The sequence below is a fragment of the Cygnus atratus genome, chromosome 3 (genome assembly GCF_013377495.2).
Source record: "Cygnus atratus isolate AKBS03 ecotype Queensland, Australia chromosome 3, CAtr_DNAZoo_HiC_assembly, whole genome shotgun sequence".
Lineage (NCBI taxonomy): Eukaryota > Metazoa > Chordata > Aves > Anseriformes > Anatidae > Cygnus > Cygnus atratus.
The window spans coordinates 31,132,265-31,159,742 of NC_066364.1; the positions used below are offsets into that span (position 1 = coordinate 31,132,265).

The 27,478-nt window shown below is 37.7% G+C and overlaps 1 protein-coding gene across 1 annotated transcript in view; it reads left to right on the top strand.

Annotated features, from left to right (window-relative positions):
* COL19A1 (collagen type XIX alpha 1 chain) overlaps positions 1 to 27,478 on the top strand; it is a 192,935-nt gene that overhangs the window by 58,257 nt on the left and 107,200 nt on the right. The window contains exons 9-10 of the mRNA XM_050709490.1: positions 8,319 to 8,372; positions 12,623 to 12,667. Of these exons, the coding sequence (XP_050565447.1) occupies positions 8,319 to 8,372; positions 12,623 to 12,667 (99 nt within the window). The remainder of the gene's footprint in view (positions 1 to 8,318; positions 8,373 to 12,622; positions 12,668 to 27,478) is intronic.

The window sequence follows — 27,478 nt, forward strand, 5'->3', positions numbered from 1 at the left end:
TAAAAAAATAAAAATAAAAAATAAAAAATTCCCTCAGACACTAAACGGGAGAAATTAATCCATGCTAATTTTATTTAGTAGTTGGAACCTGCTACCTTTACATGTGGAAGATGCACATTTTCTCTGTAGCTCCTGCCAATAGGGTTTCAAGAAATGTTTATTTAGCTGTCCATTTGTCACAATGCACATTCCCACATAGAGCAGGGATGGAAGGAGAATGCAAGACTTCTGGGTATGCCAGTTACATACTGTGTTTGCCTCTTCCCTTGACATGAGAAAGTCTTGGGACTTTCTTGTACAGAGTCTTGCATAAGCCTGGAGTAAAAGAAATTCCCTGCCCAGAAAGGTGTACAGTACTGATGAGATACAGCCAGGGCTATGAGGGAAGAGTGAAGGTCAGAAAGTACTTAATGGATGGGAATAAAAAGTGTACAATGCTAATCCTTACTGCTTTTATTGTAAGCTACACACAAGACTCTATATAACTGAAGAGAGATTGTCTCAATTGTAGTCTGTTTAATTCAGTTTAAGGTTTTTGTTCAGATAACGGTGAGTGGAAGAAAGGATGATCTTTGTGACATTTGTTAGTCACTGCCATAGCAAGCAACTCTTCTGGCCAAACCAGCATTGGAAATAGTAGAGTATCAGGATGCTCTTATAAATAATCTTTGATTAATGTGAACTCTCAGAATCTTAGGCAATAGCATCTGTAACATAACAGAGACTATGAGCAGTTTGTCTTTTTTTCCCCTCTATTTTTCTTCATAATTTAGTCTGAGCATTTTTGTTTTCTGGTTTTCAAATCTATGAGGTGGAAGGAGATGAGACTTCAGGAACCGTTAACAAAAATAAATGGATCTTTGCAGTGATGAGGTTATAATACCAGCATTGTGAAATAGCCAGAAGAAATACCAGACTATAGAATATAGTTTTCTGGCAGTATGTCTGCTAAACTTAAGAAGAATGAGAAAGGAATGCAGCCAGAGAAATGGCTGTCAGAGTAATGTTGATTCTCTAAATAAACAATGTTTTTTAGTGAAAGGATGATTAAAAACTCTTCGTGTAGATTCTATGTCCCTTGGATAGTGGACTAGCTCTTTTTGTCAGGCATCCCAGAAGTAGGGATAGGCTAATAAGCATCCAAGAGGTCAAGAAAAGGGGCTGAAAGGAAAAGTTACAACTTTGCTAGGCTGAGATGCTGCTGTACCCTTCAAAGCTGCACGGAACTGATAGCAGTAAGATGTACATGGACTTATATTTAGGAAGCAGTTCCCTGCGGTTCCTGTGCTGACATAAGATTGGTTGATACCTGGGTTCACAGGTGGGAGAACTATCTGCTGGAATTCTAAGTATATTGACTTTATAGCCTCTTAAATCCAAATACTAGTCCACTTCCAAAATATATCAAATGTCGAAAGTGAAGAGAGAGATTTCTTAAGAAAGTATTACACTTCTAAGTGTAAATGGAGACAGGGAAACTGTATCTTGAACTACTTTACTGATCAATAGTTGACAGGAGGTTTGCAGCTGTACAAGCAAACCAACATGTGGTACTTCAGAACAAATACTGAGCTGAGTTAGTTCTTAGATTAGAAAGTCCAGTCTATATGCTATCTATTTATTTTTGATTCACCCTAAATCTGTAATTTTGGTGCTGTGTTTGTGCATTTTATAGCTGTATTGTTAGATGTTAGACTGATGGTTGATAGTCTGTGGACAGATCTTTGTTAGTGTAAGCTGGCATTTGTACTAGCTGAGAATCTCCCTCCTGAATATATGGAAATAGATTAATATATATGGAAATATATGGAATATATATTGCATAACTTCCAGGTTATGGAAATTAATATTGTAAGTTTTTTTTTCTTTTTTTTTATTTCATGCATTAAAGAATAGCCTCCCACCTATAAGAGGTTGACCACTGTAGTTTACCTCAGTGCACCAATTATTATGGTAAATATAGTAGTCATAATAATTTTATTATTTTAAAAAGTCTTCAGCGATTCATTAGTTTCAGAGAATGCCTTTTAGCTGATAATTAACGTTATTGCATTTCAAATATTATTTTAGCAAGGTCAATTAGATGAATTTGCAGTTCCGTTGAAAATTTAATAGGGTTTAGATTTGTTTTAAGGCTGTGTTATGGCTCGGTTAACATTAAATCAATAGATGGTGTATAAGTCCAGGCAATTTTTCTTTTGACAGATCTACCGTAAAGGAAAAAAATATAGTTATAAAAATCTTTCAGCTGTCCATGAGTACAAGATCACTTCCATTTTTTTTCTATTGTGTTGTCTTAGATGATAGAAGTATCCAACTGGCTAGACTTAATTTTCTGAACTGTTCGTCCATAAGAATCTATGAATCTTTCAGAATCTTTTGAAGACAGAAGCCTATTTTCTTATTCTCAGTACTCTACAGGAAATGTTTTCATGCTCTTCACATGCATTTTCTTTATGCTGTCTGTGTGGTGTCATAGGTCAACTGAGCAGGATTGTTTTGAAGCTCATGTTCAATTCATGTTGTCACTACATTTTTAAATAACAGTGGGAAAAATATATTAAACATTACCCATATCTGTCAGTAGTAAACTATGTTGTGCTTCTTACCTTTCTTACCTAAGGGGTGTAACTGGGTGATGAGCCATTAAAAAAGGTGTTAGTTGGGTCATTTGATGCAGTCTGAAAAGCAGACAAAAAATGGTAAAAGCTCTTCAGGCTCTAGAACACAGTGAGGCAGAATAAGGAGCAGCTGCCCCATTCCTCTGCTCTTTGGCACTGTGTGGAGCTTTACTCTGGCTTGTAATGCTCCACCATTATGGCCTCTGAGGGCTCTGCAGACACTAATGAATTTCCTCTTAAAAATACTGTAGGAGGGAGAGAAGGAGAATAAGGTATAAATCACCTGTTGGAGGTTACATAAAACAGAGGCACAGCTGGGAACCAAACATAAGCTACATGAGGTCCTGGTTATGTGCTGATAATACGGTCAGCTTTTATTTTTCTCCTCTGTTTTGTTGTTAAGTTCCTTGCAGTCCAGTTCTGTTCTTCTTGAAATCAGTGGCAATTATGAATGGTGACTGGAAGCATGTCTTCTGGACTGAGGAATCAGTTCTTGATGAGGAATGTCAAGAAGAGAAAGAAGGCAGTAGGCACTTCTCTAAGGACGTGTGATAGCAGTGAACACCACTTGTATTTGTCAAAAGCATAGAGAACATCTGCTGACAATGGAGTCTCTGCTTCTGCTGATACTTTTGTTAATGGTATAAAAACCTCTATTTGACATTTATCGTAAAGGTTTCGGGCAGTTTCTTATCAATTTTCTAAAGAAAAGGAAAGGCAACATACAGGCCTATAGCTGTGCTGTGATGCATGAAAATAAGTGAAGCGGTCCTTTCATCTCAGGTTTTTCAGAATAACTTCTCTGACTTCTCTTGTATGAAAATAATTTGTGGAGTAAAATACAGAAACAAACTTCTGATTTATGTCATGCGTTTGTAAAATATGCATGCTTTATGTATTTGAATATAGAAACTGTGGTAGTTGTGCACTTTTAGCACATGCTAATAGAAAAATAAAAAAGGAAACAATGCCAAGTAGAAAGAGTGTAGTCTGGAGTAAGGAGCCCTCTGATCATGTTCTCTGGAGTCCTAAGCTGTTTCTACCTGCTTATTAATTAGTTTGCCTGCAAAGGACTGAAGCCTAAGTTTTCAAATGTCAAGTTTGCAGTATATTAACTTCTAGGTGACATGAATGCCTGAATCAGTCAGCCTTGTCCCAAAGATGGGTATCAGGAAGGGCTAGAAATGAGGAAAATTGATGCCTCCTGGACTCAGATTATGTCATTCTTGTTGGGCTGTTCTCATTTGCCCTTCTCATGAGCAGCTACACAGAAAAGCCACAGGAGCCCTGACCACTAGGACACAAGGACATGCAAGTTCCCTCAGCGGCCCTCACCCCTGTGGCTGAACCATGGAGTACCAGCTGTGCTGAGGCTGCTGTGGACGCAGAAGAGAGCAAAGGAAGCTTACTGTTTATCTGTCACCAGTTCTTTCTTCACTAGGTTATTTGAAGGGAGGATCTTATGCTTGCTTACATGGATCACGTTTGCATAAAGGAAAGCCCTGATTTGGGCCTTTGCAGCCCAGCAAGTGCTGAGCACTGTTAGTTCAGCAGTAACCAAGTGGGAACAAAAGGATCACTAGACGCAGTGAAACCAGGGTGTCATAATATTTAGCACAAGCTTCCTGACATGACAAGTCCTGGAGATTCACAGGGCAAGTCTTAGTATATTTTTATGAGTATGTTTTAAAATAATTAATATTTTATCGGGTAGTTCTAGCCATTAAAATGAGCCTGCTTAGAGAAACAAGGAAATACTCCAGTAGGCTAAGGGAGATGTCATCTAATGGAGTATAATTGGTGTGGGATTGTTATTTATTAAAGGGAAAGCTCTGACCCTGTTTGTGGTTCTTGACTCACTCTGTACGTGTTACGAGGGGGAGGATGTTGATAGAGCCCTGTGATAGCACATTGTTGAACATTCCGCTCCATTTCTGCAATGCTAAAAATAGTTGTCCTCATTTTAAAACACCGGGCTATTAGATTATTCCAAGGGTCTGGCATACTCAGGGTAATGGAAGGCACATATCCATAAATTATCAAAACAGTAAGTAGCATTTGACCGTGCTGATTTTACTTCTATTAAGATGAGTTTCCTTGCTAGTAACCCTGAAGTAGCAGGTCTATTCTGTAAATCAGGCTCCTGGCAGTGCCCCAGTAAATTTTAAAATAAAAGAAAAACTGCCTGTTGAGGATGGAGAAGCATCTGTTTTTTTTTTTTTTTTCTATTCATAGAAATCATATCTGTAAAACGAGTATTTAAAATATTTTACAGTAATTGTCTTTCCCAGCCACGAGGAGAATCTCACAAAGTTCCAGTACATTTGACATTATAAACTGTGCTAATGCCTGAAAGGTTTTAAATAGCAATACACATTCTAAATCATTGATACAAGTTTCTCTCAACTCTTTTTTTTCTTATGATTAGTAGACACCTAATTCATGTTTGAATGCACCATACTGTTTGGTAGTACAAATAACCAATACACTTAATATAGCTCAGATACTTGCATATTAAGTATCGTGTCTCTTTTTTTTTATAAATTCAAAAGTCTCTTATTTATAGGGAAAAATAACAAAATATGGAAGACAAGGTATAAAAATTCTTAGAAAAATAATATGCATTCTAAAGTAGTTGCTAAGCACATAGATATTGCAACTTATTGTATCTTGAAAACCTTTAGCTGTAGAGAGAATATCTAACTTAGTAGGGTGTTGCAGTGCAAGTAAAAACTGCAGAATCAATAAATGATAGATACATTGAGAACCTGATTATACATACACTGCACGTTTCCAGAATAGTAAAGCAGCCACAACATTAATCATTCTAGATTTAATAAGAATCAATATTGATGTGGAAGATTATTTTTGCATTATACTGTTGAATGAATAATCATTTGCAGAACACTGATTAACCAGTGCAAGACAAAACATCTATGCCTTGTCTTCATAAAAACAAACAAACAACAACAACAAAAAGACAGGGAATGTGTGCTGTTTTTTTCTAGTTTATAATGATCTAGAATAGCAGTGAAGATAAAATATTATCTGGTAACTATTCTATTACAAAGAACTTTTCTGAATTCATGTTGTAAATTTGGAGAAAATGAAAGACTAAGGATTACTTGTGATGATTAATTAGAATTTTTCCCCAGCATGCTAGCATCTATTTTTACAGAGGGGAGCTGTAAGGAAGATGTTGGAAACTGTACCATGAGTAGAGTTAGAAAAATGCCATTTTAACAGGCTATTTTAAGCCATAATTTAATAGTTATATACTATGAGTGCTTTGTATTTATTTGTTTAATTACTTGTATCATTTAGATGAATAATTATTCTTTTGTTGTCTCTTTGTGTTGTACAGAGAGATTGGAGTTTTTTCTTTGTCTCTGTTTATTCTTGTTTGTGTCTGTGAGGCATTTATCTTCCACTTGGCTTCGAGTCAAACAAGTGAACTTTCAAAACTTTTTTTGTTGCTGAATTCTTGCTTGGCTAGAAAACTGAACTGGGTGGTGTGTGAGTTAGTAGGGCAATGAATGGAATGGAGAAAGCATTTGATTTTAGATTCCTTTAATAAGCCTTCTAAGATCTCACTTGAAGTCATAGGAGTATGGATGAATTTATCAAACAGAACTTAGCTCAGCAACTTCAGATTTATTGCAACCAAAATTAATGTACTTCACAGTCGCTTAATTCATAAATCTGTAAATGGAGGATGGTTCTTAGCTTTCAGTGGTATAGCCTCGTCCTTACTAGGTCTGTAATTGTCTAACCAGCTTTGCTGAGAAGTGGAAAAAGAAATGGTTGCAATATCGTACACTCTAATGCTATGTGAGATATTACTAGTTTTTTGACTATACCCATGTTACATGCAGGATTTATTTTTCTGTAGCTTTTAATTCAAATCTATTATTTGTTTCTCTTTTGTTTTAAATTTTCTTCTGCTCAACTAGTTTTAATTCAGATACCAAATATTGTATGATGATGTTACTCAGCATGTACAGTTACATTTTAAAAACATTTCTGATAAACAAGGTGCTTGTTTGTATCTATGTTCAGTTGCCACGCATAAGTCCTAAGCATCCAGTCTCGAATGGAATTTAGAAACCCAAATCATATTCTTAATTTTCATGAGTACTGCACGAAAGAAAGATGTTTGAGGGGGAAGAGGGATGTGACTAACAGCTGTACAGCTGAATTACTATGCTTTTATAAAATCTCTGGTAGAGGAGGCAGTAATTTGACAACATAAATTTTTGGTGGTCAGAGCATTCACTTAGGAAGATTCACTTAGGACAGATTTTTGCCTGCTTGGTTGCACCGGATCAAGGCATAGCATTTCATCTAGCAGAGTAGGTTGGGCACTCCCCTAAAGACAGGGAAGAGGTCTGAAATTTCCCTTCGACTGAGTAAAGCCTAGAAGCCAGCATCCTGCTTCATATGTACTGTAATCGTAGGTAATTCTATGAAACATGAATGACCATATCACCTCTGCCTGTGTTTTTCAATGGGAACAGCTGTGGTTGTGGTGATCTCAGTGCTGACGAAATGGGAAAAGTAAGTTCTGTGCATCCCTGGATGTAACATTTTGTAAGATGGAAGAGGCAGAGCTGCTTCTCCCAGATGTGTCACGTGTAGGATAGCACCACACCACTCAGCTCACAGGTAGCAGCAGAAATACGTTTTAATTGTAGATCCCTCTGGGCTCAAGCACCTAATAAGTAAGAAGGAGAGGATGGAAATTGTAGCACCCTTGCTAAGTCTTTAGGTACTTGGATAGTATGCAAGTCTGTCCCCCTGTACTCGGCTCTGGTGAGGCCGCACCTCAAGTACTGTGTTCAGTTTTGGGCCCCTCGCTACAGGAAGGACATGGACATGCTCGAGCGAGTCCAGAGAAGGGTGACCAAGCTGGTGAGGGGTCTGGAGAACAAGTCTTACGAGGAGCGGCTGAGGGAGCTGGGCTTGTTCAGCCTGGAGAAGAGGAGGCTCAGGGGCGACCTTATCGCTCTCTACAGTTACCTTAAAGGAGGCTGTAGAGAGGTGGGGGTTGGTCTATTCTCCCACGTGCCTGGTGACAGGACGAGGGGGAATGGGCGAAAGTTGCGACAGGGGAGTTTTAGGTTGGATGTTAGGAAGTACTTCTTTACCGAAAGGGTTATTAAGCATTGGAACGGGCTGCCCAGGGAGGTGGTGGAGTCACCATCCCTGGAGGTCTTTAAAAGACGTTTAGATGTAGAGCTTAGCGATATGGTTTAGTGGAGTACTTAGTGTTAGGTCGGAGGTTGGACTCGATGATCTTGAGGTCTCTTCCAACCTAGAAATCTGTGTCTGTGTCTGTGTCTGTGTGTTTTTCTAATTTATTTTTTTTCCTGAATCATGACCTGAAATAAAAGTAAGGAAAGATTTTCACATAATCCAAACTCTCTGATCTTCTTGTGGCTCAGTCATTTGAAGCAGTCTGCAGCTACATCTGCTGCATAGTTACATAACCTGTAATTGTTAATTGTCTGATATTTTGGATATGAAATGTATTTTAACCAAATACAAATCAACAGACATAAATGACCCTAGAAATCAATTCAACAGCTCTGTTCAAAAAGAATGAGAAGGAAATACATCTCCATTTTTTTCCCTCTTAATTTAGCTCAGTCTTGAGTTAGGTCTGAAAAAATGATGGTTATGTATATTTTGTTTCAGGGGGAACCTGGCTTAGTGGGTGTTCCTGGCATACCTGGTCTTACTGGTTCCAAGGTAAATTAAATAAATAAATAAAATAATCCTTTTTTTTTTTTTGTGGTTTTACTCTCAACATCCTTCTTGCTAGCCCTCCAGTATCTACATAAATTGTATTTGAATTATATATCCAGTTTTGGACTTGGACTTTGGACATGACAAAGGCATCATGTTATACAACTTCACTATCAGCTGCTCTCTCACAAGAGAAGAGGCACAAGGTATAGTGGCACAGACATGCCCACCAATGTTACTGTGCATTAAGAGCAGTTGTCTAGGTCTCAGAACTGTGCAGGGTCTTTGTAGCCATGAGATACACAGATCCAAGAATGCGAAATGTGGGCGTCATGATCTCAGCACAATGAGATGAGGGAAGCAGTGCGTTTTGTACTCTTCCATTTTAATCTTTTGCTCCTCTCTGGAGGTGGAATACTGTAGGAAGGCCAGAACTTGCAAAAAGATGCATATGCAATTCAGAGTTTACTGGTAATATTTGTTAAAGTTTTCTGGTCCTTTTCATGATCGGATTTTGTTTTCTGTTGGTTGGAGCTGTGCAACATGAGAATTTTGTAACATTCAAATTTTTTGAAGTAATTTAGCCGTGGCTAATGTAGGCTGATATTTTTCATGTTGTCAAATGGAAATTACCTAAACTTCTTTCCCTACATTTTTGTTGACTGCATTTCTTATTTTCTCTAATTTGATTTTTTTTTTAAGTGTGGAAAAAACTCTGGACACCTAGCCAGTATTTGTGAAAAAGGAAGGAAATATTTAATAACCCCTAAACTGGTACAGGCAAAGACTGGTTGAGCAGAACTGTTCATGAAAATGACCTGGGTGTGGACATGAAGCTGAATATAAGCTAATAGTGTTCTGCTGTTGGGAGTAAAGTAAAGCACATATTGAGCTACGTTAGAACATCAGGGGATGGTGTTTTTCTTTGTGCTTGGTACTGGTGATACTGCATCTGGAAACTTGTGTCAAGCTTGGGTCCTCCTCCATCCTTACCATTTTGAGAGATGTGGAGAAACTGAAGAGGGCCCAGCAGGTAGCTAGTGTATGTTCAAGAATCTAGAAAACATGGCCTGGGAGGAGAGTTTCAGGGCACTGAGTTTGTCAAATCTGACAAAGGGGAGCAACCAAGACTGTCCTGCAGGTCTCAGGAGCCCAGGAGACTGGTCGATCTTCAGGGGCAGCTTCCTAAAAGCACAAGATCTGTCCCTTGTGATATGATGGAAACTGAGCAAGTATGGCAGAATGTCAGCATGGATGAAGTGGTTGCTTCTGACTGAGCTCAAAAACAAAGTAAACAGTGGAAGCAGGCATGAGCTACCCAGTAGGAAAATAGAAACATTGCCAAAGCGTGTGGTGATGGAGTTAGGAAACCAAAAGCTCATCTGGAATTGAAATTAATGAGGGATTCTGAAGGGCAGCAGGAAGGGCTTCTGTGAAGTATTTTGGCTGCAAAAGAAGACTGAAGAGAATGCTGACCCACTGCTTCATGGAGTGAGGGACATGGAAAAGGCTGAGAGTACTCAGTGCTTTGTTTACCTTGGCTTTCACTAATAAAGTTTGCCCTCAGGCCTCCCAGGTACTTGAACCTTCTAGCAGAGTGTGTGAGGAATGTTCCTTGCCCACTGCAAAGGAAGAGAGTGTTAAGGAGCACTTAAGCTAAAAGGACACGTACAAGATACCAAACAACATGCATCCAGTGGCTGCTGAGGTGACTGCAAGGCTGCCCTCTGTTAATGTCAAGAGATCATGATGACATGGGGAAGTTTCTGATGGCTACAAACAGGCAGACATTGCATCTGTCGTCAAGAAGGATCCAGGGAAGTGCAGGCCAGTCGACCTCACCTCTGTCCCTGGAAAAATTATACAGGAAATCCTGAAAGACATTTTTAAACACATGAAGGACTAGAAGGTGACTGGGAACAGTCAGAATTGATTCACCAAGGACAAATCATGCCTGACAATCCGATTGTCTGCTCTAATAAGATGACAGGCAGTGTGGATAAGGAGCAGTGGATGTTGTATACCTTGACTTCAGACAGGCTTTTGGCACAGTCTCCAATCATATCAATGTAGTCAAATCTGTGAGATATGAACTCTGTAAGTTGGTGGAAGATGGGCTGTATTGTTGGGGTCAGAGGTGGAATAACTGTGGTGCAGTACAATAACTGATGGCTACTAACTGCTGTCATCCCTCATGGGTTGATACTGGGGCAAGTATTGTTTAGTGCCTTTATTAATAACCTGGATGATGCGTAGTGATGTTACTACTCCACCCTCCCAGATGTGGAGGAGTAGCCCGCACACTGGTAAGGCAGGGGAAGGGTGATATACAGAGGAACCTCAACATGCTGCAGAAATAGGCTAATGAAGAAGTTCAGCAAAGACAAACATCATATTGCATCTGGGATGGAGGTGACCTCAGTGGAGGCCCACCAAGATGGCCAGGAGCTTAGAGCCCATGATGTACAAGGAGAGGCTGAGGAAACTGGGCTTGTTCAGCCATAATTTGAGATGATTTGGAAGGGAGCAGACTTTACTGCTATCTGCAAGGAATAGGAGGGTGCAGAAGAGCAAGAGCCAGACTTTCCCAAGGTGGACTGTGAAAGGACAAGAGGCAATGGACACAAGCTCCAACCAGAAAAATTTTGACTCTATCTATGAATAATTTTTATATAATGGATTGGGAATTGAGTAAAGAAAGGATTTGCAGTCTTACAAATGGGAAAGCTAAATAAAGAAAGTGTTTTGCTTCTAGAAATTTGTCAAAAGTAAATAGAAGTTAGTTCTGTTGCATATCCAAAATTGGAGAAGAATACATTGCATACATTCAGAAATCATTTCAGTAATTAACCACTCATTTTTTTGGTAAGAATATATGGAAGGTTACTTTACTAGATCACATATTTTGCATGCTTGGTCTTGGATATGCTTTTAAGACTGACCCCTAAGCTGTTGACTGCATGAGTCACCCCAGCCAAAAAAGCAAATAGGGAAGAGACACTGCAGGCAGTGCTGAAAAATCTAAAGCTATTTGATAATCTATAAGCCTGCACATCTCCTAAGCTTTTAATTTAATTCCCAGATGTGCATTACACAATATTGTATCAATTGAACGATTAGGCAAAATGCTGCTAGAAAGTTTGCAAGTTGTAGCCTGCCGTTTTAGTTGACCTCATTTAAACCTTGGACTTCTATATATGGAAATGAAAATCTCTGAAGGGTGAAAGAATGTTTAGATATTGCTCATTCTAATTTTTTGAAAGTAATTTAGAGACAATGCCATATGCTTTCCTTCAGAATTCTTCCAGTCTTCTCATCTTCAAACCTGTAGCAGTCATGTGCGTTGTACTGAGGCAGTGAGACTGAATTCTTTAGGCTGGCAAAGACATGCAAACCATCTCTTTCCAGATGATTTAAGGGAGAAAGAAAATGTGGTTTGGTTAGGCTTTTAATTAAGGAGCTTTTGTACTGCAGGCATATGATTTTGGCTGTATTTCTGTTGTGTATCTCACAAAACAGACAAAAATATGTTAATAAAGATCTGACTAAAATAGTTAACTATAATTTTTGTAACGTAGCCAGGTTGAAGACCATTTGACAGAGATATTAACAAAGTAAGAATGCTTCAATAAGATCTTTTTCTGAGCTAAAAGTTATCAGGTTGGAGCAAGAAGAGCATTACAACAGGTCTTTTTATTGGAAGATCATTAAATAAAGAATTCAATTTGCCAAAACAAGATGAGTTTGAATTAGTATTTCAATTCTTCTATTCTTTTTTTAAAGAACTTGGTTAATGGGACAAAGTTTTCAAAGTGAAAGGAACAGGTTTTCTTTCTCCAAGTTACATCTGTATCTTTTTCTCAACTGAATGGGGTTTTGAGGCCTTTACAGATGACTAGTCATATTTAAAAATTAACATGAAGGAATTCATAGGAATAAATGTATTAAACTCGTTCTGCAGAATACCAGGACTGTAGTGAGTGGGTTTAGTATCAACAGTTTAGAATTTTTAAAGCCAAGAAGATCCCTTAGGCTGAACAAAAATATGACTGATGATTGGAAAACCGTGGCAGCTTTTGTAGAGGTTTTGCACATTTCTGATGCAAGACTGTCGTTATCCAAATGTTTTTTGTTTTGTGTGTGTTTTAATCCCATAATAAAAATGTAATACAATGTAATAAAAGTATTTCAAGGACTGCAATTATTTGAAGAATGTTTGCTTGAAATATTTATTTTATTGTTTTGTGTTCCAGGGTGAACGTGGCTTTGTGGGTAGTAAAGGTGAAGAGGGTGAAAAGGTAAATTATTCTGTTCATGTTATTTATTTTTTTTGGTTAATGTTTTGATATATGGCAAAACAACTGGAGCCTAGTTCTGAAGGCCTCTCCTAACCCTTTCACAGATAAAACTCTTACTTTTTGCTGTGCAGTGATTCCTGAAAGGCTTAATAACAAGGACTTGTTTATGCATATTAATTAGCATCATCAACACTTCTTTTAGAAGCTTTTTTTTCTCTTTCTTTCTTTTTCTCTTTCTTTCTTTCTTTCTTTCTTTCTTTCTTTCTTTCTTTCTTTCTTTCTTTCTTTCTTTCTTTTTTCTAAGAAACAATTAAATAATGAAGTCTAACAGAACCAGAACCACTTGACTCCAGTAGTGTCTACTGCTACCGTATTTCTATGGTAACTAGTAGATGTTTATTTATACAGAATGGAATGCATGATGAAATAGTGGAGGTATTTATAGCACTGAAGTTATTGCTTTTATAAATTACAAACGTTTAATAAAAACTTACTGAAATGTGTTGATTGTAATTACTAAATATTTTGCATTCTTTTCTCCTAAGAACGTAAATTCATCAATTGCAAAATTTTACATTTGCTACAGCATAATAACTAAAAACTAGTTTTAAAAGGTTAATTTTTGTTGATATATTTCTGTATACCTACATAGTAGTTAGCATTAGTTTTGTCTCCTGCACATATCTGACTCCAATTGAAATGACTTGATTGCTTGTCCTTGCAGAATGCAGGTGCATTTACCTCTTCCTCAGACTGGCAGTTCCATTTCTTTGCCAGATGAACTGGCATGTTGTTCTAAGGATCTTCTTAGTCTCCTGGCTGGCATAAAGCTTCCACATGCAAATTCAAGGAGAAACCTTTCCTTGTTTTGCACCTGTGGGTATCAGAAATGGAACGTGAAGCAGTTTTTCCTAATTGCAGATACTCTGCATTGGCCAGAAATAGTTGAAAAAGCCATGAGCATTAAAATGGGAATTATACTGGCTCTTTGGAAGGCTGTCTCAGCAGACAGAATGCTGGCCTGGGTTGCTCTAGGTGATGTGCACTAATCTTCCTGTGTGACTGCAGACATCACTGTGACTGACAGGTCATCAAAGGCAAGTCTGTGTTGAGGGACAAATGGAAAGAAGAGGCTGTTCTTAGCTTGCCTAATAAGAATTACAGTAACAATAATAATAGTTTATAGTTGAGCTTTAGCTCCTTAAACAAGTTACTACCTGGTTACTGCTTTTTTAGTAGTGTTTTGGCAGATTTGGATTAGGCAAACTGATTTAAGGATGTATCTTTTCTTGGACCATAGATAGTTTCTCTGTTCTTTAGCTCGCTGTCTGAAAAAGATGCAGAAAATCATTTCTGCTGAATGTGTGTCATTTGTTTATATGTTCATGCATTTATGTAGAATCATATCATAGAATCATTTAGGTTGGAAAAGATCTCTAAGATCATCTGGTCCAACCTTTAACCTATCACATACGTTCGTATGTTTATATGTCCTTCAAGATGAAGAACGAAAGATGCTGAGATTCTGGCAATATTCAGACTAAAGAAAATGGTGAGTGGGTGGCAGCTTTTGAGTCTAAGAAAGGGCAGTGTATTTGTGCATAGGCTGCTTTGGACAGGGGTATATTCACTCACTCACCATGCCTCTTCAGAAGTGTCAGACAGCTTTCCAGTGTTCATATTTTAAAGAAAATATGTCATGGATTAATTTAAGCAGATTTAAAGTTGCAGAGGGTTTTCTTAGGAGGAAGTATTCCAGTAACCAGGAAGGAAAAAATATCAGAAGTAAAAGCCAGCATCTACAGCAACTAAAATTTATCACGTGAAGATTCAGTCTCTAAAAAAAGCACTTGTTAAGCCTGAGTGTTTCTAGCTTCACAGACAGATCTTATTTCCTTCGTAGCATCATTATTCATCAGTTCTGAAGGGCTTGTTGATTTTTTTTTTTCATAATTGCTCTGCAGCTGTGCCGTGCTTTCCTTGAGTTATATGAATAAATTGTGTTTGGACACAGGCACGTGGCTCCAGCTGTTGCTGCCACTCTCTTTGCTTGATTCCCCTTATATTAAGGCAGAGATAAAATGACCAAATGACTGGCAGTAACGTTTTTCTTATGTGGAAGTTGAGTCAGCACATTTTAGACTATTTTCCTGTTTGTTTTTTAACCTCAGAAGTTAATCAAAAGATTCAATTTAAATGTATTTCCAGTTTAACTGTTAACTAGATATTCAGCTGTCCTTCAAATAAAAGGAAATATATGAGTAGAAGAATCCTTATTTACCAGTCATTGCTCAAAAAAAATTTTTTTTGAGCTACATATCGTGATTTGTGTGGTAAGAGTGTATTTTAAAATAATGTGAAGTCTCAACCTGGGCTTTAACAGTTACTCAGTTTGACCATAAATCAAATAATTTAGAAGAACAATGCTGTTTCCAGTTACTAAACTCTGGTATTAAAAAGGTATCAGTATCTTTCCATTATAACATACTATCCAAAATACAATTGCTGTACTAATTTGTGTGTAAACATGATTAAAAAGTCAGGAACTTAAAATTTAATTTTTACTAATACAAACTCCTCTGCTAGATCTTGCATCTCAAGGAACAGGATAAGTGTTCAAGTACTCTGTTTTGCATAACACCTAGAGAGGGTTTCAGCTGCCTAAACGTTAGGTAGTTGACGTTTCAGACTCTCCGCAGTCTCCAAGTGCCGCACACAGCTGGCAGAGACAGCACAGAACCGATGGGAGAGCACCACTTCCAGGAGGGGCACCTGCCACCATAGATTCAGAAATCAAAAATAGCGCAAGATGCCTTTGTAGGCAGCTGACGCCCACTTCTAGTGAGTTGCAAAAAAGAAGGTACATCAGGGAGACGTAGGCAACTGAGGTGAAAGTGATTGATCATATGTAAATGGAAGATACAGGAGGTATCTTTAAATTAAGCTATTAAGGGAGATTCCTTAGGTTTAAAGGCTTAAATCTCTCTTAATTCCTTAAGCTTAAATCTCTCTCTTTAGGTTTAAGGGTTCTTTGCTACATGTGCATCTCCTTGAGGAATCAGAAGTCTTGTTCTGCCTTCCTCCCTTTTTCTTCCCTTTTTTTTTTCCTCCTCTTACATTGAACTTTGCTCTCTCTTATAGCAGCCAGTAGTAGCAAGGGAAGCTACAGAACTGCATGTGCATGTGCAGGCTGCAAGTTTTCTCTCCATAGGAAATATACTCTCTGTAAATTTGTTTTAATCCTCCTTTGTATTCTGTTTCCTTTGTGTTAGGTAGGTAATGTCATTGTCATATGATAGTGCTACAGCTCACAACAAAAGCATTGGTCTACTGTTCTATAGCACAACTGGGAAAGTACATACTGAGAGCAGTTTTAATTGTTTTGCTGCCAGGAAGAAAGACTATGTTGAGTGAATCTGTCTTCATTCTAATACTGTTAAGAACTGTAATTTTATGGCATGGATTGATAATAGTTGGAAAACAGCTTTAAAGTCCAGAATGTTTTTGGCAAATCAGAGAGGTAACCTAAAAAAATAGGATCCAACAAAAAAATAATACGTGCAAGCAACTACCTGTAGGGGAGAATAAGCATGATTTTTTTTTTAAGGGCAACAACAACAAAACCCAAAGAAATAAGTAGCATCTACTTGCAAATTAAAATCTGAAAGTTATTTGTAACTGAAGCTGAACACAGGTGAATGAAGTAAGGCAGTTGCCAATGAAGGAAACTAAGATGGTTTAAAGAGCAATACTGTCTGCAACACCAAGGAAATAGTCCTGTGCTATTTGTTATTGGTAAAGCTTCAACTTAAAAGTTGTTCGAAGGATATCACTAGGAATGACTGATCTATGTAACACATAGTCTTTGAGAAAGGATTACATGAATGAAGATTACTTAGTAAAGAGTCAGCTGAAAAGGACTATGTAACCAGTCTTCAAATACATAAGACCGCTGCAGAGGAAGCGAATGGTATAGTTCCTGTGTCTGTGGTGGATAACGTGCAAAGTAACAGGCTGAAAGCAGGGCAAGGAAGATACTAGGTAGCTGTTAGGAAAGGCTTTTTAATTTTAACACTGTTCTGTTGTTTGTTATGGAAGTAATTTCCTCTTCCGGTGTTCTGCATTTTTTATCCTGGTTACAGAAAAGGCAATGATCTATAGAAAGGCTTGATTCATTAAAATACAGGAGATAGGATTATCTCAAATGACTTTTCCATTTTCTGTTGATAGCATCAAAATAATGCAAGTTATCACACCGATTTCTAGTTGGATAAACACGGAGAACAGCTAGACAGTTTCTTTTTCAATCTATATTCTTCTTTGCTTTTAGTGGCTAGTTAATACTTTCCTAACAGGTTACCCAAATTGGTTGTGCAGCCTCTACCCATGGAGGCTTTGAAGACCAGCCTGCAGCAACTTGGTCTGACCTCGCAGCTGAGCCTGCTCTGAGCAGGAGGTTGGACTAGAGACCTCCCAAGGTCACTTCCAACCTCAGTTATCTGATGGTTTTATGACAGTGCACATGAGCATGATATTTTTCTGAATCAGTAAATGTGTTCACAGTATAAATCTGTGTAAAAAAGGAGAATAATAAAAAGTGGTATTTAAAGAAAAATATCATCAGGTTGAGATGTGAATGTACATTTAATGTAGAGTATGGAGTAGGGAACAAAAGTTGTCAAATGACTTAGTGGAGATTTTTATGTACATGATTTTCAGTTTCACATAAGAACTGGATGTTGTTCACCAGCATTTTTTTTTAAGAAGTATATATACGTTTACACACACTACTTGTTTTAGAGCGTCACATCTCAGGGAAGACCAGTGCCCTTGCTCAAATACCTGATCACCTGTCAGCTGATGCTCCCTTCCTCATAAAAGCTGCCATGGAATGCCTCTTTGGGTAGCACTGTACATGGTCGCTTGGATATGTTTGTTTATTTTTTAATAAATATACTTACAAAGTAAATGGACCTAAATAAATGAAGTCTAGAGGTCTTTGCAAAATTTAAGTACAATTTTTTTAAAAAAAGAAAAAGAATCTTTAAAATTTATTAGAGCAAAAATTGCCATGCATCTTTTTTTTTTTTCTTTGTCAAATCATGATTTATCCTTTTTTACCTCCAGATTCTTGCTTCCTTTGCTAATGCTAGCTAGTACTCTTTGCCCAGATCCCACATTTTTACATCTCCTTATCTACCTCCTTGGTTAGAATATGTATTTACTGCAGTATATGCTTCACAGGTACTCTTCTTTCTGTAATCAAGCTAGAACACTGGTATTTCAGTTTTGAGGGACATGTGGAACCTCAACACCACATAAATTTTGTGATAATTTGGCACCCTGTCTGGAACAGATCTGTGTTTTATTTGGAAATAAAGTGGCAATTGAAAAGCCAACACATTGTACATGTTATTTATAGCCAAGCAAGCATGACAGGATTGTTGCTAAGAGATAGTACTGGTTAGACAGAGCTAGGAAACCTACATTCCTTGTTTCACATAGCTTCTTCAAAGCACTAGTATAAAATCCCTGTTTCTGTTTTAAATCAGAGAGGCAATTTATATTGACTAAATTGCAGTACTAGATGATTGCTCAGAAGACTCAGAAGATGAGTGACAGAGCAGGAGGATAGCTGTGCTCTGGAGCTGGACTCTTCAATTGCAGTTTTCCATGCAATTTTCCATGCAGTTTTCCGTTGCTTTCCTTTAAAAAGGATATTCCCCTCCCATCTCACACTCTAAATAGAGGATCTTAAAACTGGGTGTCACTGGAGTTGAGCTTTGTGTCAGTTTACATGCTGTGATACTCACTTGTGAATACTTGATCTGTGGTGAAGTGATTATTTTACTGCAACTCTTTGATTGATATTTCTCAGTAAAATTATATGAATAAAAAAGTTAGATATATTTGAGTAAGGGAAACTTTGGGAGTGAAGCCATAATGACCGTCACACATTATTTCCAAAGTTTTATCCTTTTATCTTTGCTTTTTGTGTGTTTTGATTCTGCTTTTGCATGTGTATACATGTGAGAAGAGAGAGATTATCTGGGGCTTGTCCAGCCTAAATGTAGAAAAAAAATGTCATCTGCTTCATTTTCTTCTAAACGCAGGATGTTCTTTGTATATATTTACTATTTTGTGAAGTACAATTTGAATTATTCCAGGAAATAGGGCTTCCTCTATTTCCTTTAGAAGAAAATTCCTAATAGATCTTAATGTCAGGAAGATTTCCTGGAGGTTAACATTTTCTTCTTCATCCTATCACACCTAATAAAATACTCCTCTATCTTTCATCCATTCAGAATATGCATGGCTATAAACTTGCAGCAAGTCCCCATGTGTAGTCTTTTTCCCCCTGGTGTTCAATAAACTTTCCTTAAATAAGCATAAGTAAATGCAGAAGGAGGCCAATTCCCTTTCAAAAGTGCTAGTTGAAGTTAGTCATTATTTACTTTTGCTGTCTAATATTTTGATGTTGATACCATAAATCTCAGTGATGAAAACAGTCCACATAAGACAGTTCAAGTATCAGGGAAGCCTGCAATCTGCTTGAAAAATAGGAGTTATTGCTCATGGAGTAGAAGACAGTAATGGATCTGGAAAATCTATAATTAAAAATAATAAAAAATGACAAGAGAAGCAGTTATTAACCCTCCTGTGTGTTCATACAGCTACTTGTCAACTCTACATTCTGCTAGAAATACTTCAGTATTTATATATACTATTAAGTGTACAATATACTAAATTAAGTAAGCTGCAAATCTTGATATAACCATGGCCACTGAATACCCAGATCTGTTATTCTGTATGATTTCTGGGGGAACGGAAGGAAGTGCATTTTGCATTATAGACTGAGTCCAGTTCCCAGGTTTCGTTTGGATGGTGATTGAGTCCATGCCACTGTGCTGAAAATGTGGCTCCTTGCCTTTGCTAACCATCAAAATAGATATTTTATACGAAATTTAAAAAAAAAATGGTTCAGAGGTAATTTTCTGAAGTCCTTTAAATCCTATTTCAAGCAGTCAAGACTGGGTTCTTTACCAGTTGGATGTAAATGTGACCTGAGTTTTTTCATACTTGTCTCTTAATGCTATGAAGGGAAGAGTTAGTTTTCTCTCTCTCATCTTGTAACTATCTAGTTATGTATTCACACCTTTTAAACTGTGGGGAACCAAAGTTCTCTTCTTTGGTTGTATGTATGTGTATATATATATATATATAATTTATTTTTTTTATTATGTCATGGTGAATAACATTTAAATTTTTTTTTCATAAAGTCCTATGAGGCTAAATGTTGTTTACAAGACAGCTGTTCGGTTAAAGGACATGAAAGTGTTTTTATTTGAGATTTGTTTTTGCTACAAAGCATATTACATACAATCACAGAGAAACATGTACACTTATGTTTCAGGGGAAAAGGAAAAGCACACTTTTAATCCTACAAGAAGTTTCTACCTGTAATAAAAGCTGTCTTAACTGGCATTTATCCCAGTAAGCTATATGTTATCAGGGTTTGTCCTGTAGTTCTGTGGCATTTGACTCGATGTGTTTATCTTCATACTGCTTAACTAACTTGCCCTCGAAACAAACAGGCTTCATCAAAAGTGCTTGTTGAAAATAGTTCACATCCTATGGTAACTTTTGAACTGTGCCTGGGAATTGTATGGGGAAGTGCTAATTAGCCTCATTGAAACGTCTACAAGAGACCTTCACAGCTAGGGTCTATCAATTTATTGATACCGATGACCAAGTTCGAGGACCCAAGCTATACCACTGTCTAATTTACTTACAAATACCCATTTGGTCAGATTAAAGGTTCATCTAGCTCAGCATCCTGCTTCTAATGATAGCCAAAAGTGGTGCCTAGGGAAAAGCATAAGGACAGAGTAAGCAAGTACAGTGCTTCTCCTCATGTGCTCTTTCAACCTCCAATTATTTGTGACTGTGTTCTCAGCCAGATGTGGTTTCAGTGAATTTAGTAGTCTTCAATGGACTTCTCTTCCATTAGTGTGTACAGTTTCCCCTCAAATTCATGTAAACTTTAAGCATCTGCAGTATCCTGCGGTGAGGAATTATGGTGTTTATCTTCATGTTTGAAGAACCACTTCCTTTTGTTTATTTGGAAATTGCTTCCTGTTAATTTAATTTAATGTCCCCTACTTCTCCTGTTGGAAGACTCCTGTTCTCCCTTTCCATATCAATCAGGAATTGATAAGCATCTCATGCATTCCTGAGTTGTCTCTTCCAATTGAGAAATACCAATCTCCTATGACAACTGATCTGTATTTGATCTTCCTAGTAGCTGTGTCTGGATGTGTCATAGTTCTGTTGCAAGGTTTTAAGATGTCAGAGACAAGGACTTCAATGTATGTAATATGACAGTGAATTTTTTGTTTTATTCTCTTTGACTTCCTAATATTTCCTGACATTTAACTTCATTTAGTGCACACCTTCATATGAAATTTTGATTTTGGATAGCTCTCATAAGTAGTGAGGTCATCTCAAAGTACAAGTAGAAAAAGTCACATATCTATACAGAAACTGGTAATCTTCAGCCCTCTGCTATGCACTTTCTTCTGTTTTATTCTCGTGGTATGCTGCAGTAGAGGAGAGTTGTTGGTCCCACATTCATCCTTTTACTCTTGGTAGAAGAGTAGATGAGAGACTTGAGAACATACACACTTGTTCGTTGTTAGTTAACAGATTTTTACCTCTTGAAACACAACCAACTTCTGAGCTCAAATATATCTTTGCACATTTAAAAGCCTGGAATGTGCAAATAGAAGTGTAACATGTTTTTACTAGGTATAGTCATGATTTCATAATTTGTAAAGTTAAAGTATTTATCCTGGAAAGGATTCATTGTGTCTTTGTACGCTTCATAGGAAAGTTAGTGTTGTTCACAAATGTATACATATAATGGAAGGTTTCCACTTCCCAACACATCCAATTAAGAAAATAATTGGCTTAAAAGTGTATTCCAACTATAAAATTGAATACCTTCTTCCATTTTAAACCTTTTTTTCACTGCTACATCTTTGCTAAATGTTAACAGTTCCACCTGAGGTACCATGTACTAGACCTCTGCCTCAAAATGGCTTGCTTTATGAGATTTGAGTGTAAACAATTTGTATCTTGCTGAGAACAAGATTAGTGGAGGAGAGAGAAGTGACTTTGCCAACATCTAAAAGCCAGTGTGAACTCTCAAGCTTTCTGCCTTGAATTAGAATGTAGTATTTGACAGGTGCGTTTTTGGCATTGAAAAGTTTTATCCTTCAGAATGACTTCTCTCCACCGATGTTTGGTGTAATCTTAAACTCTAAAAATGGCCATTTGCAGATATTTAGTACAACTTTGGTCCTCAAAGTTCCCTAAATTCCCATTGCTTCCACAACGTAGGAAGTCTCTTGCATAGTAGGCCCAGATGTAGAACTCTGGGCAAGAAAGCACATGCAGTGCTCTGCAGAAACAGCCAAGGCTGCTCTGAACGAGCTGACTGGGGTGGCAGAAGCATTGTAGCTTCCTTAGTGGGCACTCTGTTGAGAGGTAATGGGAAAAGCAGAGTGCCAGGTCATTTGGCTGTGCTCCTAGTAATGGTTACCTCTGTGCTGCCTTGCAGATCTCGGAGCACATATCCAGAGATAGATGGCTGGGTACCATTACAGTTCTGGATGCCTCGAAAATGCACTAGCTTGGAAATAGCTAAGGCTGTAAACCTTTTTGACTGTAATTTTGATAAATGGTAATTAATTTAAAATCAATGGAACAATTTTACCTATATGGAGTGCTGCACATTTAGCATCTCGGAAAGTATTCTGGAGGAGCAAAGAAATATCCACCAGCAGTAGCAGAGAGCATAGAATCATAGAATAGCCCGAGTTGGAAGGGACCCATAAGGATCATCAAGTCCAACTCCTGGCACCGCACAGGTCTACCCAAAATTTTAGACCATGTGACTAAATGCACAGCAAAATCGCTTCTTAAATTCAGACAGGCTTGGTGCAGTGACTACTTCACTGGGGAGCCTGTTCCAGTGTGTGACCACCCTCTCAGTGACGAACCTCTTCCTGATGTCTAGCCTAAACTTCCTCTGCCTCAGCTTAACACTGTTCCCACGGGTCCTATCACTGGTGATTATGGAGAATAGGTCACCTGCCTCTCCACTCCCCCTTGCGAGGAAGTTGTAGACTGCGATGAGGTCCCCTCTCAGCCTCCTCTTCTTGTGTTCTGTGATGGATGGAATGCGTCTCATGATCAACCTATATTTTTGGTTCACCAGAAAAGAGGAGTCATCTACTTCAGCTAGTCTTTTAGTTCAATTGATAAAGCTTATTGCTGTGAATTAAAATATCCTCCCTTCTGACTCCACAAGTCATCTTTGGTGAAAGGCTTTATAGTACATTATAACGAAGTATTTTGCTTAGTATTTATTAAACTTAACAGTCTGGATTTAAAAAAGAAAAAAAATATATATTGCTGAGTCCAAAGAGAAGAAATGCCAGAATATATATATATTTTTAAAACTGAATGTGACCTCAGTTGGATTAAAGAGAGGCCTGGAAAGGGCCCACTGTGTGTATGTTTCCCCAAAATAGTCTCAGGGAAATAGGTCTGACTGAAGTTCAACATCCAGTCATTTTGTTCAAACTTCTTTTCATAACACTGCTTTTGAATTTATTTTTGGTCTGCTAGCTATTTTTATTACTCTATATGTTCTTGATTATCTGTGCCTTCTCTCTTCCCTTTTTTCTGGCTTGCAACTTAACTTTTCTGTTGTGCAAACACCCACACATAAATCTCGTGGGTTGTAGGTAAGCTCATGTGATATTGGTCTGGTCATTTAGCCTGGATGGAAAATTAAAGTAGTTTCGTATTTTCAATATTCTCTGACAGCATAATCTAGGTGGGGTATTTCTTCTGAATCTCAGATCTGGTGATTGGTTTAGCTTTGAGCAATTGTATTTTCTTGATTTCTGATTGCACATGCACATTTACACCAACGTGCTTGTACATTTACATTTGTATTCATATGTTTATTTAAATGAGTAAGTTATCCTAAGTTATCCCCTTCTAGGAAATGCAACATAATACAAGCATGAAAATATTTAGTACCATACTAAAAGATTTCTAAATTGAATCATTTCTGACGTAATTATTTTGATTTAATAGTGTGCTGTGCAGTTATTATCGGAAATGCCTTTTTACCAAGAACTTTAAGATAGAAAGGAGGCTCAGGAAGAAGAAGGCATTACAGCAATAGTAAGCACGATCGAATCCCTGTTGGCATCTGCAGTGTATTACTTTAACATAGTGGACTAAATAACACTAGTGACAGGCGAGCCTCCTTTCTCTCAAACTGGAGGCAGTTCTTGGGAACTGCTGAGCAAAGATACACTGCAAGAATGAGCTGGCAGGGCTCCGCAGAAGGAGGCCGTCAGTTTACTGCAGCTGCTACTATCAGTGAGATGATGATGTATGCACTGTTGCAGAGGATTATCCTTTTTGGAAAAGGAGAGTACTGACAGGTATGTAATGAGAAGAGGTAATAGGATAATACAGCAAAATACAGTATTAATGCAATATTAGTAACCATCATATCTGAAAACATTATTTAGCGTAAATCATATATAAGCTTGGGCAGCCTTGTATTTTTTTTTTTAAGTTTAGCCTCATATTGTGAGCTTTTTTTTTTTAAGTGATATTTCTACAGTAAGCCTGAATACTAAGAAGAAAATTTGCAGATGAAATACCTGTGTCAATTTAAGTCAATGGGCTTATGAAACAATGGGCTTATGAAACAATGGGCAGATGAAACAAAAATGGCTATTCATATTGGTCCCTCTAGAACAGGAGATGACAGAACTTTGTTCTTGAATATACCAAAAATAAAAATCAATGTGAGTGGGGGAATCTTTCCAGAACCTGTGAGGACAGAAGTGGGTGTGACTACTGAAAAGTCAGCAACATATATGTTTAATGACTGTATTGAAATCTCCAAAGCATTTATTTCCCCCTTTAGCAAGAGATTATATTTGTTAAGGCAATAATGTCAATGAGAATAACCATCTTCTTTCTTTGTCTCTTCCTTTCCAGCTGCTTCCTCCTGTCCCCAATGTCCCTGTGCAATGCTATTGCAACTGTTGGTGTGACACCTAGTAAAGCAAATAAGTCAGGGAACTCTTTCAGCCCCCCAAAAGCTCCTATTTACTGGTTTATATCTCATCAGGTTCTGTTTCTTCAGACTGCCGTCTAGCTTTTCTTCAGCAACCAAACTATTTCAGAATTATAGACAAATTTTAACCAGAAGGTACTACAGTATTATAGATGACTTTTGGGGCTGAATCAAGATCAGTGTTTCTACAAAGAAAGTGTAAGTTTCTACAAAGAAAGAATAGTGAATCACAGTGAATAGGTTCCACAAAACATGTACAATGTGAAAATCTGGTTCTCTGCATCAGTTGCCTCATAGATCCTCTTCTGTCATGCCATGCTGTTTGCTAATGTAGAAAGGTTGTAATGTTGTAATGTAGACAGAAATGTTGTAATGTAGACAGAACTAGAAAATACTTATTTTGAAGAAGACCTGACCTAGGCAGCATGCAAGTACAAGCAACAGGTTGCCCAGAGAAGCTGTGGATGCCCCATCCCTGGAGGTGTTCAAGGCCAGGCTGGATGGGGCTTTGGGCAACCTGGTCTACTGGGAGGTGTCCCTGCCCATGGCAGGGGGGATGGAACTGGGTGATCTTTAAGGTCTCTTCCAACCCAAGCCATTCTGTGACTCTGTGGTATTAAGGCTGTTACCAGTAATATGCACAAAACCTAAAGAATGGTAAATTGTACAGAAGCACATGCCTGATGTAGTTAACCCCATCAGCAGCTTTATGCCTCTACTTTTTGTGTGTCCTAAATGTTTAGTTTAAGAAACTGAAGAAGCTAGCTTAGAAGAGCAGCTAATTTACTGCAAAGCTCAGAGATTCTGTGACAGTAAGTGGAGACTCAGTTGTCTTAGGTGTCTCTGGGGGAGGGAGGGGTATGGTGTGGCCAGTATATATTGTGCAAAAAGAGATACAGAAGGAATTTGACCCGTGCCCTTATATGAGTTCTACGTACTTACAGAAGGCTAAAACTTGCTCCTGTTGTCAGTAGCCATCTGGCAGATAGAGATCAAATTTCCCAGGATGCTCTTTCTAAAGATGCCTCCCCCTTGCAACAGGCTACAGAAAATTCTCTGTTCTGTTTATTCTAGACACTTCACTGCAATGTTGCCCAGCTAGAACAGAAAGATGGCAATTGTTTTCATGCTCAGTATCCCATGGGCTGGTTGTAATGGACAGTTGCCAGGGAAGTGGGAGCTGTGGATTTTGATCCACCTAGAAAGGGAGAAAATTTCTTGCATGAAAGCTGTAATTACTTATGTTTTGTTCAAAAGACAGCCATCCCTTACTTTTATAACTGTGTTTTGAATTGCCCTTAGTAAAGTATGAGCAAGGTATGCATATTTTGAACACAGATCAAACCTCCTTCTCAGATGAATATCCATCAGAAGACTGAACATATCACACCTTTAGATTTTATCAGGGTCTATGAGAACTTTATTGAAACTCCATGGAGCTCCTGGTCTAAAGTTTGTATTTCTATGACCTTAATAAACTTCCTCCTGTACCCTAAGAAAATGGAGGTAAATGATACTGCTGCCTGTGTGGGCCTGATGAACGCAGTTCAGAAATAGTCACGGCTAGAGAAAATGCCATTATTTCTGTTGTCATGTGGTAGAAATAGAGCTGAAGATGCAGACTTTCCAGAATAGATGTAGCAGTCCGTCAATTTGTGCAAACACTTGAGATGGCTGTAACCATCTGCAGAACATCTTTCAGAGTCTAAATAACAATAGCAGTAGCCTGCCAAAACCATGAAAGTATGGGTGTCTAAAAAATACTGTGTTCTGTGAAAGCAATACTATTTGTCAACTACTGACAAGAACAGATTGGTTTAGGTTCCTTAGGAGACAAGCCTTGAAAAGAAACTAGTTTATTCCTCCTACGGAAAAATTTTCATTCAACACTAAGGCTAAGCCAGTATAAACAGAAACCTCCCCACTGAAAGACAGATAGAGCTTTAAACAATTGCAGCTGAAAGTCAAATCCATTTGTAGTATTTACTTAAGAAAGGAAAAAATAGAATGCTCATTAAATCAGGCAGATTTTTCTTTTTAGTTTTTAATCTGTTGGTAGATACGCAAGACACTAAAATTCAAAAATATTGTATAATTTGGTGTTAGCAGCTTGGAGCCAAATTCAACTCTTAAGTTTTGTTTGAGAGTGCTACAAGAGCAAAATTCTGTAAAAGTGCAAATATTTGTTGAAGTCCAAAAGAAGTGTTATGATTCCATCGTACTAGACACAGCACAAAAGCAGAGCAGACCATTTATCTCTTCTGAAAGATACAGTATAAGTTTTAAGACAAAAGATGGGTTCCTGCAGAACAACCAGACTTGAATGATTAACAAAAAAGTAAATAATATATAAAATGATGTTTTACGTATCAGCGTATTTTTATGAATAAAAGTTGAATGAAAAAATTCTAACCCAAGATTAAAATCTGAGAATATGTGATGAAATAACTATACCAAAAAGGGTAGAAGTTGGGGTGTTGATTTTGTGGTGTTTTTTTGTTTGTTTGTTTGTTTGTTTTCTCATTGACATTGAAAGGATTAAAGAAAAAAAAGTGAAATGGCGATGGCAGACAAGCAATGATAGCATGCAGAGCAAGGTTTTCAACCTACAGCATCTAAATTTCTTCTGGCAAAAA